The following is a 12,311-nucleotide window of genomic DNA, read 5'->3' as shown; positions in this document are numbered from 1 at the left end:
GGCTGTGGGAGTGGAAGAGGAATAGGAAAAGCAGGGAGACAAAGGGTTGGCAGCCCAGCCCGCAGCTGCACAGGGGGGAAATGATGTTGAGGAGGGGGGAAATGGCACCGGGGGCCACCACGGCTCCCAGTTACGCCGCCTTGCAGCAGGACACAGCTTCTCCGGCCCCAGCATCTCCTCCCAGTGCTGCCTGGGGGCAGGAAGGGCGGTGCTGGGCTGTGGGTCCTGCTGGCATCATGCCCCGGCTCCCAGCCCTGGCTGGGCCCATGGAACTGTCCCCAGAGTGCTGAACCTATACAGGAGCAAGCTGGCTAGCGCAGCGTGGTGACATCAGCATGCAGCCCTGCCGTGGCTGCCCTCAAGGTGTCCCAGTAGTGCCCCAGCACAGCCCCGTGCTCCAGGTCAGGCTCAAACAATGGCTCATTTCAACGCATCCGCTCCAGGAAGGGCCCCCATCCCCAGTCGGGCTCTGCTCCAAAGCAGCGTGCCTCGCTCTTCCTCCACCCTCCATTTCTGGCTGGGAAGGAGTCGTGTCCCCAAGCATCCACCACCATCCCTGCCCGCCCCATAGATGGGGAGCCCAAGGGCTGTAGGGAAGGGAGCTGGGATCTCTCCGTCCTGCTGGAGCCCAGCCAGGCGGCCCTGGGAAAAGCAAGTCCTCATCCATGGGAAAGTCCTGCGAGGAGAAATCCCTGCCCAGCCCCATAGCTCCCATGGGTGCGAGTGACCTGGAGTGTCCCCAGTGTGGTGGGTGCAGGCAGGAGGGTGGCATGGGGACAGAGCCCTGCAGCCCATAAACCCTGCACAGCACGTAAGCCCCCTCACCCCCCCACCCCCACCCCCCCCCAGATCTGGGGACGCTGTGATTTTTTGTCTTTTCCTTCCTCCTCAGTGACACGAGCTGGGGAAGCCCGGTGACGTGGAGAGCTGAGACCTCGAGTGCCCGTTCCTCTGGGAGCTGTGATGTTAGCGGGGCGTGAGGATGGAGCGTGGCCGGGCCCCCACCTGCCCCAATGCTGCGGGACCCCCCGCCACCCAGCCCCATAATCCACCCCATTGTGCGGGCGGGTGCCCGGCCCCAGCCCATCTGGCGCCAAGACAATGGGGCCTTTTTCCATCCGGCAATAGCCGGGGGGAGATGAACTCAGCATCTTCCGAAGGAAAAGGCCGGTTTATAAATAGCCATCCCCGCTCTGCCGGCTTCCCCCAGCCCCAAAGCCTTCCCCGTGCAACTGTGTTCAGGGCTGAGAGAGGATCCTTGGGCACAGAAGTGAGGGCCTGTCCCAGTTTGCTTGTGCACGTGCGAGAGAGAGGGCAGTACGTGGCTGTCTGCACACCATGCAGGGCTGCACCTGCTCTGGGCTACGGGGAGCCCACATCCTTGACACTGGGTGAGCGTCCAGCCCCGGGTGCAGGGCTCCTTCCCCATGCCTTGGCGGTGGCCCCCAGCCGGGTAGGGTTTCCCCTTCACTCCCCAGCTGTCCTTGTCCATCTGCCCTTGCCCCACCGTCACCAGGGCAAGTGTGGGGCTGGGTGTCCCCTTTGCCATCTCAGCTCCTTTTAGGGCTTTGCCACTACTCGGCATTCTGAAAAGCCACGGCCCATCCCCAGGTGCACAAATCCAGATGTCACCTTCCTTTCCCCCTCTTCTGCTCACATCCTTCCTCCCTCCGCCTGCTCCCAGCCCCTCCTAAACAAAGCCCCGTAGCCATGGTCGGTAATCCCCACGGAAGGGAGATTGGAGGCATAAAGGAGAGCTGGGAGCCCAGCCGAGCAAGGGAGGGAGGAAAGCAGCCTTGTGCTGAGCCACGGGACATCACTCAGGGCTCTGGGGGTAATGCAGGTCGCCCACGGGCTCCTGGCACACCTCATGCTCATCCCTCACCCCGGATCACATCCCTTCGATTCACCTCAGGCTTCGATCGATCCGTGCATCCCCTGAGCCCTGCAGCTGGAACGCAGCCCCAGGGCCGACCCCGACGGATGGGGGCAGCGAGCCTCCCACGGCTGAGACCTGGCCCCACTCCCAGCCCCCCCCCTACCCCCCCCAGGGAGGGGGCCCCTTTGGCGTCGTGTGAAGCACTGCAGGCCTGGGCGGATATGGCAGCCAGCTTTCGTCCTCCTTTCATCCACCCTGAGCACAGGAAGCCGTGCCAGCCTCATTGCCCAGCATCCGCCGTCGCCCTTCATCACCCACCATCATCAGGGTGAGAGCCCCGGCTCTGCCAGCTGCAGCAAGGAGCAAATGCCATCACAGTCCTCCATGCTCAGACACGCTACCTGTGGGGCTGCCCCACACCTCGAGCAGATCAGGGACCCACGCACCGACCCTCCCCGCTCCGGCTGCGTGTGCGGGACCGCGGCCCCACGGCACGGCGCACGCTGTTTGTTTGCACAGCGGCGAGCGGGGGCCGAAGCCAAATCCATTAAGCAAGCAAATAAATACGAAGGCGTGAGATAAAGCAGCTGAAGGCAGCCCGCCCTGCGGGGCCTGCCCCCACCGGGTGCCGGCTGATTTCATGCCCAGCCCGGCTCCCAAACCCATTTTCCCCACAACTACGAGGTCAGGTCGGGAAAGAAACAAACAAAACTAAAAACCATAGGGGAAAAAAGTCCTCTTCAAAGCAAAGAGCCCCGAAGAGCAGAGGGCGGCAGCTGCTGTAGGCTGGCACCCGCAGCCAGGATGCTTTCTCACGGGAGCGGCGTTGCCCTTTCCCAAGGGCCGGGAATTTGTTGCTTCTGCTTTATTTTTAACGTGGAATAAAAGCTCAGAGTGGAACAGAACGCTTTGCAGCACTGGGTGCTTTCTCAGCCCACCCTGGGTGGCACTCAGAGGGTTCGTGCAACGTGAGCAGAGCACTGGGGGGGGGAATTGGGGGGGAAGCATCCAGGGACCACCGGCCCTGGGCAGCCCGTGGCTGTGTGTGCATCCCCACTGTGCCCCCATGGGGGGGGGGAGCGATGGCTCTGCTCCGTGCACTTGTTCCCATAGGGGCCACCCCTCCCCAGCCCTGCACCGCATCTCCAGCCCAGGAGCCTTATCGCTGCCCGGCACTGCCATTTTAAGCAACTAATCTCGTCGGGAAAGAATTTAATCATTTCCGATGAATCATCAAGTCCATTTGGCTAGGAAAGGGTTTGATGGGTTGGGGAGGGGGGGTTGGAGCTGGAGGTGGGGGGGAGAGAATGGCGATGCTGGGGGGGCTGATGGCACGGACTGGGGCTGGGGTGGGCAGAGAGGTGCGGCCCCCGGGGGCCGTGCTGCAGAATGAAGAGCAGAGCGGGGAAGTGTGTGTCTGCAGCAGGAGTGGGGGGACACACGGGTCAGAGAGCTTCGGGTGCAGATGGGGAGAGGGTGGGAGGCAGAGAGGGGCTTTGAGGGAGCGGGGAGCTTTTGTGCTCTGTGCCCCCCAGCGCAGCTCTGGTGGAGAAGGGCACTGAGGCGCGGGCAGGCTGCAGCGAGGTGGGGGACAGGAGCTGGGGAACGGGAGGTGGGGGGGGAGAGGAGGGGGGGGGGGGGGTTGCAGTGCTCCCTAGGGAACAGGTCTCAGTGGGGTTGAGTTGGGGCCGGCTGATTTCCCCCGGATAATAGCAGCCTTGTCCGCCCCACCGCCCCCGGGCCGGCCCCCAGCCAGCCCTCTGCCCCGGCCGTGCAAACCGCGGCTCTTCCACAGCCGCCCCATTCAGCAGCTGCGCGGGGGTTGGGGGGCAGCTCTGTGCCGTGGGGCCCCGCCGTGGGGCTCTGCTATAGGGCCGGGAACGCGGGCTGGCGGCGAGCATCCCTCCCTGCCGGTACGGAGATGGGGGTCTGCACGGGGTGTCCCCTGTGCCCCAGAGCCCAAGCAACGACAAAAAGCGTTTTGTTCTCCCGCTGTTCCCGAGCCCCTCTCCGTGGCTCCAAGGTGAGCCAGGCGCTTTGGGGGCCGTTGTTTTAGGGCTGCTCCGCTCGACGGCGACTGTGCCCCACTCCGGCATTCCCAAAGAACGGCAGCCGGGCCCCACCCCGCCCCGCTGCCCCCGAGGGGTCCCCACCTCCAGCGCCTGCCTGTCTGCTCCCGACAACCTGAGCAAGCCCGGGCAGAGCGGGCGGGGCGGCAGGAATGAGCCGCAGCCGGATCCGATCCGAACCGAACCGAACCGAGCAGAGCCGTCGGGGGGGGAAGAGGGGAGAGCATCTCAGCGCCGCGCGGCCGCTGGGGGGGGATAAGGGGCCGCGGGTGGGGGGCAGCAGCACCGTGCCTTCCTCCTCCTCCCCGCCTCCTCCTCCTCCTCCTTCTTGACGTCAGCCCGCGGGTCCCGCTCAGTCGCGGGCGGGCGGCGGCGGCGGCGGGCATGGCTGGGGGGCGGCGGGCGGCCCCGAGCTGCGGTTGGGGCTGGGGGTGCAGCCCCCTCCTCTGCCTCCTCCTGCTGTGCTGCGGTGAGTGGGGCCGAGGGTCGTCTGGGGTGGGGGGGCACCTGCGGCGGTGCGGGGCTGCTCGTGGGGTGTGGCACCGGGCGCAGCCGGGGTGGGGGTGCGGAGAGAGTAGGGTTGTTTTTTGTTTTGGTTTTTTTTTTGGGGGGGGAGCGGGATGGAGCCCGTCCTGGCGTGGGACGCGGGGTGAATCGCCGTTGGGATGCGGTCGGTGGTGTCTGCAGGATGGGGGACCGCGGGGGTGCGGCTGGGACGGGATGTGCATCGCTTTTTTGGGGGGGGGATGAGGCTGCTTTCGGGATGGGACGCGGTGTGAGGCTGTTTTATTTGGGGTCCGACACGGGGTACAGTCAGCTGTGAGATGGGAGAGCGCAGAGTGCAGCCGGGAAACGGTGCTCTGCTTTTGGGATGCGACCCTCGGGGTGCAAGGCACAGGTTCCCCGCCTCCCCCTACCTGCTCCCCGGTGTGTGGGGCTGGGAGCCGTGCTGCACCCCCACCTCCCTACATGGAGCTGTAGGGCCGTTCCCCACTGAGACCTCCGGGCTGAGCTCGGGCAGCCGGGGGAGCTGACGCCCTTCGGGCACCGCCTGGGCAGAGTCCAGGAATGCTAAAACCGTGGTGCGGGGGAGCGGGGTGGGAGCAGCCCCCCCTTGCTCGAGCCCGACCCCGCCCTGCGCGTCCCCGAGCTCTGCTTCGGGAGTGGATGTGTGTGTGCGGGAGCTGGGAGTGCCCCGCGCCGTCCCTGGGGCCGCTTTGCAGCCCCCTAAAGCAGTGCAGGGTGGGGGATACCCCCGCGGGGAGGTGGCTGGTGCGAGCCCCACTGCCGTGGCCGTGCTCCGTGGGGCGGAGGTGAGGGCACAGGGGCAGCGATGCCCGCACGTGTGTCCAGCGTGCAGCGGGGTGCGTCGGTCAAGCTGTTAGGAAGCATCCACCCCTTTCCTTCTAAGGAGTTTTTCCCCCGTGCGCTGTGTTTCTCTTGGCTTTTTACTCTCTTTCTTTTTTTATCCTCTTTCCAGCCCGTTTCCCCCCTGCTGTATTGCACTGCGTTCCCTGCCCCTCTCCGTGCCCACCCCGGGGGTCCCCACACCTCGCCCCTGCCCAACTGCAGCACAGCCCAGGGTAACCCTGCCCTGCAGGAGAGCTGAGCTCCCACCCGGCCCCGTGCTGGGATCCCTTCCTCGCGGCACACGTGCCGAGTGGAGCAGCCATTGGTTGGCAGCAGCGCGGTGCTGGCGAGCAGAGCCGCGGAGAAGGGTTTGATGCTTCCCAGGAGCACGAGGGGCCGCGGCCAAAGCCGTCCCCAGGCAGGCTGGGGTCCGTCCCCATCCCAGCACGGAGCTGTCTGCAGCTGCTCCCCGCTCGGAGGGACGCAGAGCCCCGCTGCAGCCCCCACCCCGCGCACCTCAGCTCCGCCGTGCCGCTCCCCACCCCCTTCCTCTGCTCTAAAAGCAAATCTTTGTTCTTGCTGGCTGCGGGCCGGCTGTCCGGCAGCCAGATGGAAAAGCACGGGGGCTCTCCTCCCTCCCCGGCTGCGTGCGGCCCCCGCTCCTCATCTCGAGGTCTCCCGTTGGAGCTGCTCCAGGAGCTGGAGCCCGGTGCACCCCGACGCCCAGCGTGGCCTGGAGGAGATGAGGGGCGGGGAGGGGGCTGCGCTGCTCGCCTCGTCAAGGGCAGCGAACGGGCAGGAGGGGGGGCCTGCTGCCAGCCCCGGATGCCAGCCATTCCCCAGCTCTGAGTTCATGGTTTCTGCTGCCGTGGTGCTGAGCGGGTGTGCTCTGCGGGATGCAGCTCTCCTGCCACAAAGCTGCCAGGGCTGGGGAGCAGAGCCTGGCGTGCTGAGGTCCGTGGGTGCCCGTTGGTGTCGGGGCCAGGTGCCTCCAGTTGCACACTCAGTCCAGTTTCCTGACCCCACTGCACGCTTATCTCTGGGGCTTTCACCTGTTTTTCCAACTCCTCCTTTCCTGCACTCTGGTTTTGCTTGTCCCTCTGCTTCGTGCCAGCTGTGCTGTGCCTACGGATGGGGGGAGGACAGGAGTGGGCAGCTGTGATGTCCCGGCTGTGCTGCTGCTGTGAGCCAGCACCTTCGCTGTGGCACAGAGGGTTCCTGGCTGTGCTTTGGGGCCGTGCCATGGCGTGCCCACTTCACGCAGGGAGCGTCCCATGGGCACGGCGTTACCCTTTGAAGCTGCTGCCCGTGCGAGGCTGCGTGGCTGTCAGCAATCCGGCGGCTGTTGACACAGCTGCCTTCCTGCAGCCCTCTTATCTCCAGTTCTCAGACGTGGGCTGGCCGGTGGGTGCCCCCCACTCCGGGGCACTGCGTGGAGCACGCGCACCTCATGGCTTTGCCAGTGTGCCAGCCATGCCATGACACAGCTCTGTGCTGTGTCCTGCTGTGCTCGGCCTCCCAGCCCCGGTGCAGGGCAGCTCTGCTCCGGGCCCTGGATCGATAGCCATTACCTTGGAGCACGGCCAGGTGCTCCATTACTGCTGCAGGCCCCCATGCTGCGGGCACGGATATAACAAGGAGCTCACCTTGGGTGTGTTGCAAGGCTGCTGGCCCTGGGGGTGGAGAACTGCAGTCCTGGGCTGAGCTCTGGCCCCGTTGTGTGGGGGGGATATGGTGAGAGCATGGTGTCCCTCCCCTAGGTGCAGCCGGCAAGCTGGAGGTGTCCATGCCGGCGGTGCTGGAAGTGGAGATCGGGAGCACGGCCAGGCTGGAGTGCAGCTTCTCCATCCCCGGGAACGGCTCTTTCACCGCCATCGAGTGGTTTTATGTGAGTGCCGTGGGGTTGGGTGGCCAAGCTGGGGTTGGCCACGGGGCTCTACATCAGGCTCGTCCCCAGGTCAACCGCTATCACTCCAAGAGGGTGAGGCTGTGCCTCATCACCGCCAGAGGGGTGCAGATGGATGACACGGAGTTCGGGGAGCGGGTGTCGGTGGGGGAGGACAAGGCCCTGTCCATCAGCAAGGTGACAAGGCAGGACGACGCCAGGACCTTCATCTGCCGGGTTGGGGCGGGCAGCCAGGGCGTGGGGGAGAACCACACCGAGCTCTACACCTACAGTGAGTGATGGGGCGGCCGTGGTGCGGGGATGGGGATCTTGTCCTGTTCCTCCCCGATGCATGGGGGTGGCTTCTTCCAGAGATCCCCGCGCCCCCTGAGATCACGCCCAGCTCGGCCGGCATCCCCGCACACAGCAATGACGTGCCGCAGGTGAGGAGGGGTCCCCAGTTCCCCGTCCCCATAGGGGCACCCCCGGGGCTGTGCCGTGCCCAACGTGCTCCCTGCTGCAGATTGCAGAGTGCGTGAGCGAGAACGGCTTCCCATCCCCCAACATCACCTGGTACAAGAACGGGGAGCAGCTGCTGCCGGAGGAGGACAGTGAGTGGGGATGGGAGAGGGGCGGGATACCCGTGCCCTCCCCGCTGGCGGGCTGGGAACAGCAGCTGCATCCCCTGCAGAGACAAAGATCCTGACCACGCTGGTCCGCCAGTCGAGTGGGCTGTACACGGTGGTGAGCGTGCTCTTCACCAAGGTGGCACGGGAGGACCGCGACTCGCTCTTCCACTGCACCGCGCACTATTGGCTGCGGGGACAGATGCGCACGGAGGACTCTCCACGGGTGAACATCACTGTCTTCTGTGAGTCGGGGGCTGGGGGCTGTGCCCGGTGCTGCGGGGTTGGACCCGCACCCACCCTGCCCGCTCCCTCCTCCCGCAGACCCCACGCAGCACGTGGAGCTGCGCGTGGTCACCAACTCGGGGATGGTGAAGGAAGGGGACGATGTGAAGTTGGTCTGCGATGCTGACGGGAACCCGGCGCCCGTCTTCAGTTTCTTCAAGAGAGAGGTGTGGGGGGGAAGGGGGGGTCTGGCCTCGGCATCCCCCATCCCAGGACGGAGGGGCTGAGGGCTGCGCTGTCCCCGTGCCCGCAGCTGGAGGATGGCTGGCAGGATTTGAGCTCGCTGGCGGACACCAACAGCGGGGTGCTGATGCTGCACGATGTCAACAAGAGCAGCAGCGGTCTGTACAGGTGCCAGACGCTGGACTTGGACGATATGACACAGCACGAGGGGAATGTGGAGCTCATGGTGAACTGTAAGGCTGGGGGGCAGGACGCTGTGCACCCTGCGGGGGGGGCCCCCTCCCTCTGCTCACGCTGCCCTGCTCCCCATCCCTTTCCTAGACATCGAAGGGGTCCACGTGAAGATGGAGCCGTCCTCACCCCTTCGTGAAGGGGACAATGTGAGGCTGAGCTGCAACGCCCACAGCCCCGTGGCCCTGGACTACCAATGGAGGGACGCGAGGGTGAGCAGTGCCGAGCTGGGGTCCCCCATGGGGCCCATCCCTGCCGTGGAATGTGGGTGGTGCTGATCCTCAGCCCTGAGTTTCCCTCTCCAACAGGGCAGGAAGGTGGCAGAAGGGAACCAACTCCTCCTGAACAACCTCACCTTCGAGACCTCCAGCAACTTCAGCTGCAAGGTGCAGGCTCGCAGCGTGCCAGGGCTGGAGCGGAGCAAGCAGGTGGCTGTGGCTGTGGAGGGTAAGGATGGGCACGGAGCGAAGGAGCCCCGTGCTGTTTCCATCAGCCCCATCCCATGGGGAGAAGCAGGCTCTCACTGTTCCTCCCCGCAGGGAAGCCACGCATCGTGGCCATCAGCTCCCCACTGTACGTGCAGCAGGACCAGGTGGTCAACCTGACCTGCAAAGCCATCGCCTTCCCCCGGCCCTCCATCCGCTGGAGCATCAACGGGACGGTGAGGGCTGGGCCGTGGGCAGCTCTTGGGATGGGGGCTGTGTGTGGGTGCTGAGCCCTGTGCTTTGCCTCGTCCCCGCAGACCCATGAGTACATGGAGAACCAGCACGTCGCCAGCAACCTGACGGTGCGTGTGAGCCACGACCTGCTGCGGGCTGGAGCCATGTGCCGCGTGTCCAACGCGCTGGGGGTCAGCGAGAAGCACATCCAGCTGCTGGGTGAGCCCCACCTGCCCCCATTTCTGCTCCTTTCTGCTCTGTGCTGCCCAGAGTCATGCCGCTGTCTGACCTGGGGAGGGAGCCTCCTGCATCTGCTGCTCCTCTCCCAGCATGAGGCTCTGTCTCCACCTGCAGGGGTGGAAAAGCTGCTGCTTGGTCTCATCCTACTGCCTCGCGGGGCTACAAGCTTCCTGCAGGGCGGGGGAGCAAAGGGATGGCTGGGGGGGACTTGCAGCACGCTTGGGAGCAGGACACAGAGTGTGTCTGTGTGGACACTGCTCCATCAGAACGTGTTCAGGTTGGATATTTGGGAAGATTTCCTCTCAGAGCGCTCTGGCACAGGCTGCCCAGGGATGTGGTGGTGTCACTGTCCCCAGAGGTGTTCAAGGACTGTGGAGATGTGGCACTTGGCAACGTGGTTGGGGTCAGATATGGTAACGTTAGAGGTCTTTTCCAGCCCCCATGACAGCAGGGCCAGGAGTCCCGTGGTGCTTTGCTGGGGAAGGAGCTCCTTTTTTTCCCTCCGCATGAATGCAGGAGGTGGGATGCATGCTCACCTCCTCCTCTCCTACCTAGATCAAAAGACATCAGAGAGCAAAGGCATCATCATCGTGGCCATCATCGTCTGCATCCTCGTGGTGGCCGTGCTGGGCTCCATCATCTACTTCCTGCACAAGAAAGGCAAGATCTCATGCGGCCGCAGCGGCAAACAGGACATGTAAGCACCGCCGCCCTCGGGGCACAGCTGCTTTGCCGTCACCACTGCTTCCCATCCCATCCCATCCCACTGCACCCCGCACCTCCTCAGGGCTCTGTGCCGCTTCCAGCTTCCTGCAGCAAGGAGGGAGCAGAGCTTTAGAGCAGCCAAGGGACCCGGCCCCAGGGAGGGGCCGTGCAGCCCAGGGCTTTCCCTCAGCTGGACCATCATCTCCAGCCATCCCCTGCCCCACACAGTCCCCCCCGAGGTGGAGCCCGGGGGCTCGGTTGGCCTCTCTCCTTTGTAGCCGCGTGGCTACGGCAAAGATGTCTCAAAATTGTCGCCTCCCTCCCGTAGCACAAAGCCAGAGGCACGTAAAGACAAGAATGTAGTTGAAGTTAAGTCAGATAAACTTTCCGAAGAGGCGGGGCTCCTGCAGGGTGCCAACGGCGAGAAGAGGTCGGCCACTGACCAGGTAGGACCGAGCATCGTGCGCTGGGGCCAGGGCCGTGCTCAGCAGCAGCCAGAGGTGCTCTAGGTAACAATTCCCTCCTCTCGCAGCCCTCCCCACCCTGCATGGGCCTCCATCATCCATCAGCAGTGCTGGGGAGAGGCTGGGAGGGAGAGAGGGGAGGGGCCGATGTGCTGCTGCGAGGACAGCTCTGCCAGCTCCGCTCTGTGCCAGCCCTGGCACCTCGGGGACCCTCTGCCTGGCCGTGCTCCGTGCAGGCTCCTCCTGGGGGAAGCGGCTGCACATCAGAACTCAGAGCATCCCCTCACCGGGTGCGGGGCTGAGATGGTACTCCTGGGGCTGAGAGCTGCCGGGGGCTGCAGGAGATGTTCCCAGTGCCAGGTTGTCCCCGTGCCAGGGCCGGCTCTGGGATGGAGCAGCACTGAGCTGCACTTCTGTTGCAGAAGAATAGAACCCCCCCCACCCCGCTTCTGCCGCCAGCACAGCTCACTGCTCGCTGCCCTGTGCCCTGGGGTGGCCCTGACTCCTGTTCTTACACCCACCTGCTTGATTCTGATAACTAACAGCTTTCCCCCTCCCCCACCCTCCATCCCCTTTTCTCTTTTTGTCGGCCTGAAGAGCGAGAAATACATCGATCTGAGAAACTAGAGAGGGCAATCTCCAAAAGTGCTTTCTTCCTTCGAACCTTTCCTGCTCTTGGATGGCATCGTCCCACTCTGCCCCAGCCCTGGGGGCCACAGCCAGAGGCAGCAACCCCCCCTGACAGCTCACAGCAGGCTGCTGGGTTGTGGGTTCAGCAGCAGACTTTGCTTACTGCTACAGAGAAGCCAACAGCAATACTCACACCCGGCTACCTATTGATGGAAGGGTTGGAGGCTTTTCTTGTTTCTTTTTCTTTATTATTATTATTATTTTTAAACAGAAATCTGTTCTGTATGTGTGTTGAGGAGGGGGTTGGGTGTCTTTTACCCCCAAAAGTGGATGCCCCACGCACCATACAGGGACGGAGGTGTGCAGCTGGGAGGGGAAGGGCTCTGTCAGGTGGTGGGGAAGGGCCGTGCTCTCAGGCAGGTGTCTGAGCACTGAGGGTCCCAGGTTTTGGGCTTTGCCGAGGAGGGGGAGGGAGGTGGGATTGCTGCACGTAGGCTGTGCGGCTGTGTCTGGGTGTAAACAGAAGGAATGTGAGGTCAGGGCCAGGCAGCGATGTCTCAGGGTTGGATTTGGTTTTCGTTTTTTGTGTTTTTTTCTTCTTTTCTTTCTTTTTCCTTCTCCCTCTCCTCTCTCTTATTTCCCCCTCCTCTCCTCTCTCTCTTCTTTCCCTCCTCTTTCCTCCTTCTCCTTTTTTCCCTCTCCTTTTTTCCCTCTCCTTCTCTTCCCTTCTTTTTTTTTCTCTTCTCTTTTTTCCTTCCTTTCTCTTCCCCTTCCTCTTTTCCACTTCTTTTTTCTTCTTTGCCAAACATATATCAGCCCCAGGGAACACTGCTTCATTTCTTGCTTCCCTCCCAGCCCCACAGGAGGGGTCAGGGCAAGCAGAGCCCCCCTCCCAGCCCTTCCCCATCCTTGCCCTGCCCCCTCCCAGTGCTGCCCTGCCCACCAGCTCTGCCCCCTGCACTGCAGCAGGACCTCAGGTCACGGGGAGGAGGGACACACGTCCCCTCCCCACCTCCCCCCCAACCTCCAGAGCTGTACTCGTGAGCTGCAGGTGTTGTCGAAGCAGATGCTTTGGTTTATATATTTTTTTGTTGGACAGTGTGTA

At 63.9% G+C, this 12,311-nt stretch overlaps 1 protein-coding gene across 2 annotated transcripts; it reads left to right on the top strand.

Annotated features, from left to right (window-relative positions):
- Positions 1–4,304: 4,304 nt before the first annotated feature.
- Positions 4,305–11,816, top strand: MCAM (melanoma cell adhesion molecule). 2 transcript variants are annotated; one of them, XM_065738487.1, is made up of 15 exons: positions 4,305–4,417; positions 7,059–7,186; positions 7,256–7,475; positions 7,556–7,626; positions 7,707–7,794; positions 7,875–8,054; positions 8,134–8,261; positions 8,348–8,510; positions 8,599–8,720; positions 8,817–8,955; positions 9,048–9,169; positions 9,251–9,386; positions 9,963–10,104; positions 10,441–10,558; positions 11,174–11,816. In XM_065738487.1, the coding sequence occupies exons 1-15, from the start codon at positions 4,333–4,335 to the stop codon at positions 11,201–11,203; spliced, it is 1,872 nt and encodes a 623-aa protein (XP_065594559.1). In that variant the 5' UTR covers positions 4,305–4,332; the 3' UTR covers positions 11,204–11,816. The 2 variants fall into 2 exon arrangements, with proteins under 2 accessions (XP_065594559.1, XP_065594561.1); XM_065738489.1 differs by lacking the exon at positions 10,441–10,558.
- Positions 11,817–12,311: the final 495 nt, after the last annotated feature.

Source organism: Cyrtonyx montezumae, unplaced genomic scaffold (genome assembly GCF_038088225.1).
Source record: "Cyrtonyx montezumae isolate F1298 unplaced genomic scaffold, pur_monq_1.0 scaffold_22, whole genome shotgun sequence".
NCBI classification, from domain to species: domain Eukaryota; kingdom Metazoa; phylum Chordata; class Aves; order Galliformes; family Odontophoridae; genus Cyrtonyx; species Cyrtonyx montezumae.
Note: the sequence above shows the minus strand (reverse complement) of the source record. Positions and strands in the feature narration are given on the sequence as shown.

What these genes read in the sequence shown, in the direction of transcription:
- MCAM (XM_065738487.1), top strand. Translation starts at nt 4,333, where the DNA reads ATGGCTGGGGGGCGGCGGGCGGCCCCGAGCTGCGGTTGGGGCTGGGGG. An exon ending in ACCAATGGAGGGACGCGAGG is followed by an intron (nt 8,721 to 8,816) that starts GTGAGCAGTGCC and finishes CCTCTCCAACAG; the next exon opens with GGCAGGAAGGTGGCAGAAGG. An exon ending in GCTGGAGCATCAACGGGACG is followed by an intron (nt 9,170 to 9,250) that starts GTGAGGGCTGGG and finishes TCGTCCCCGCAG; the next exon opens with ACCCATGAGTACATGGAGAA.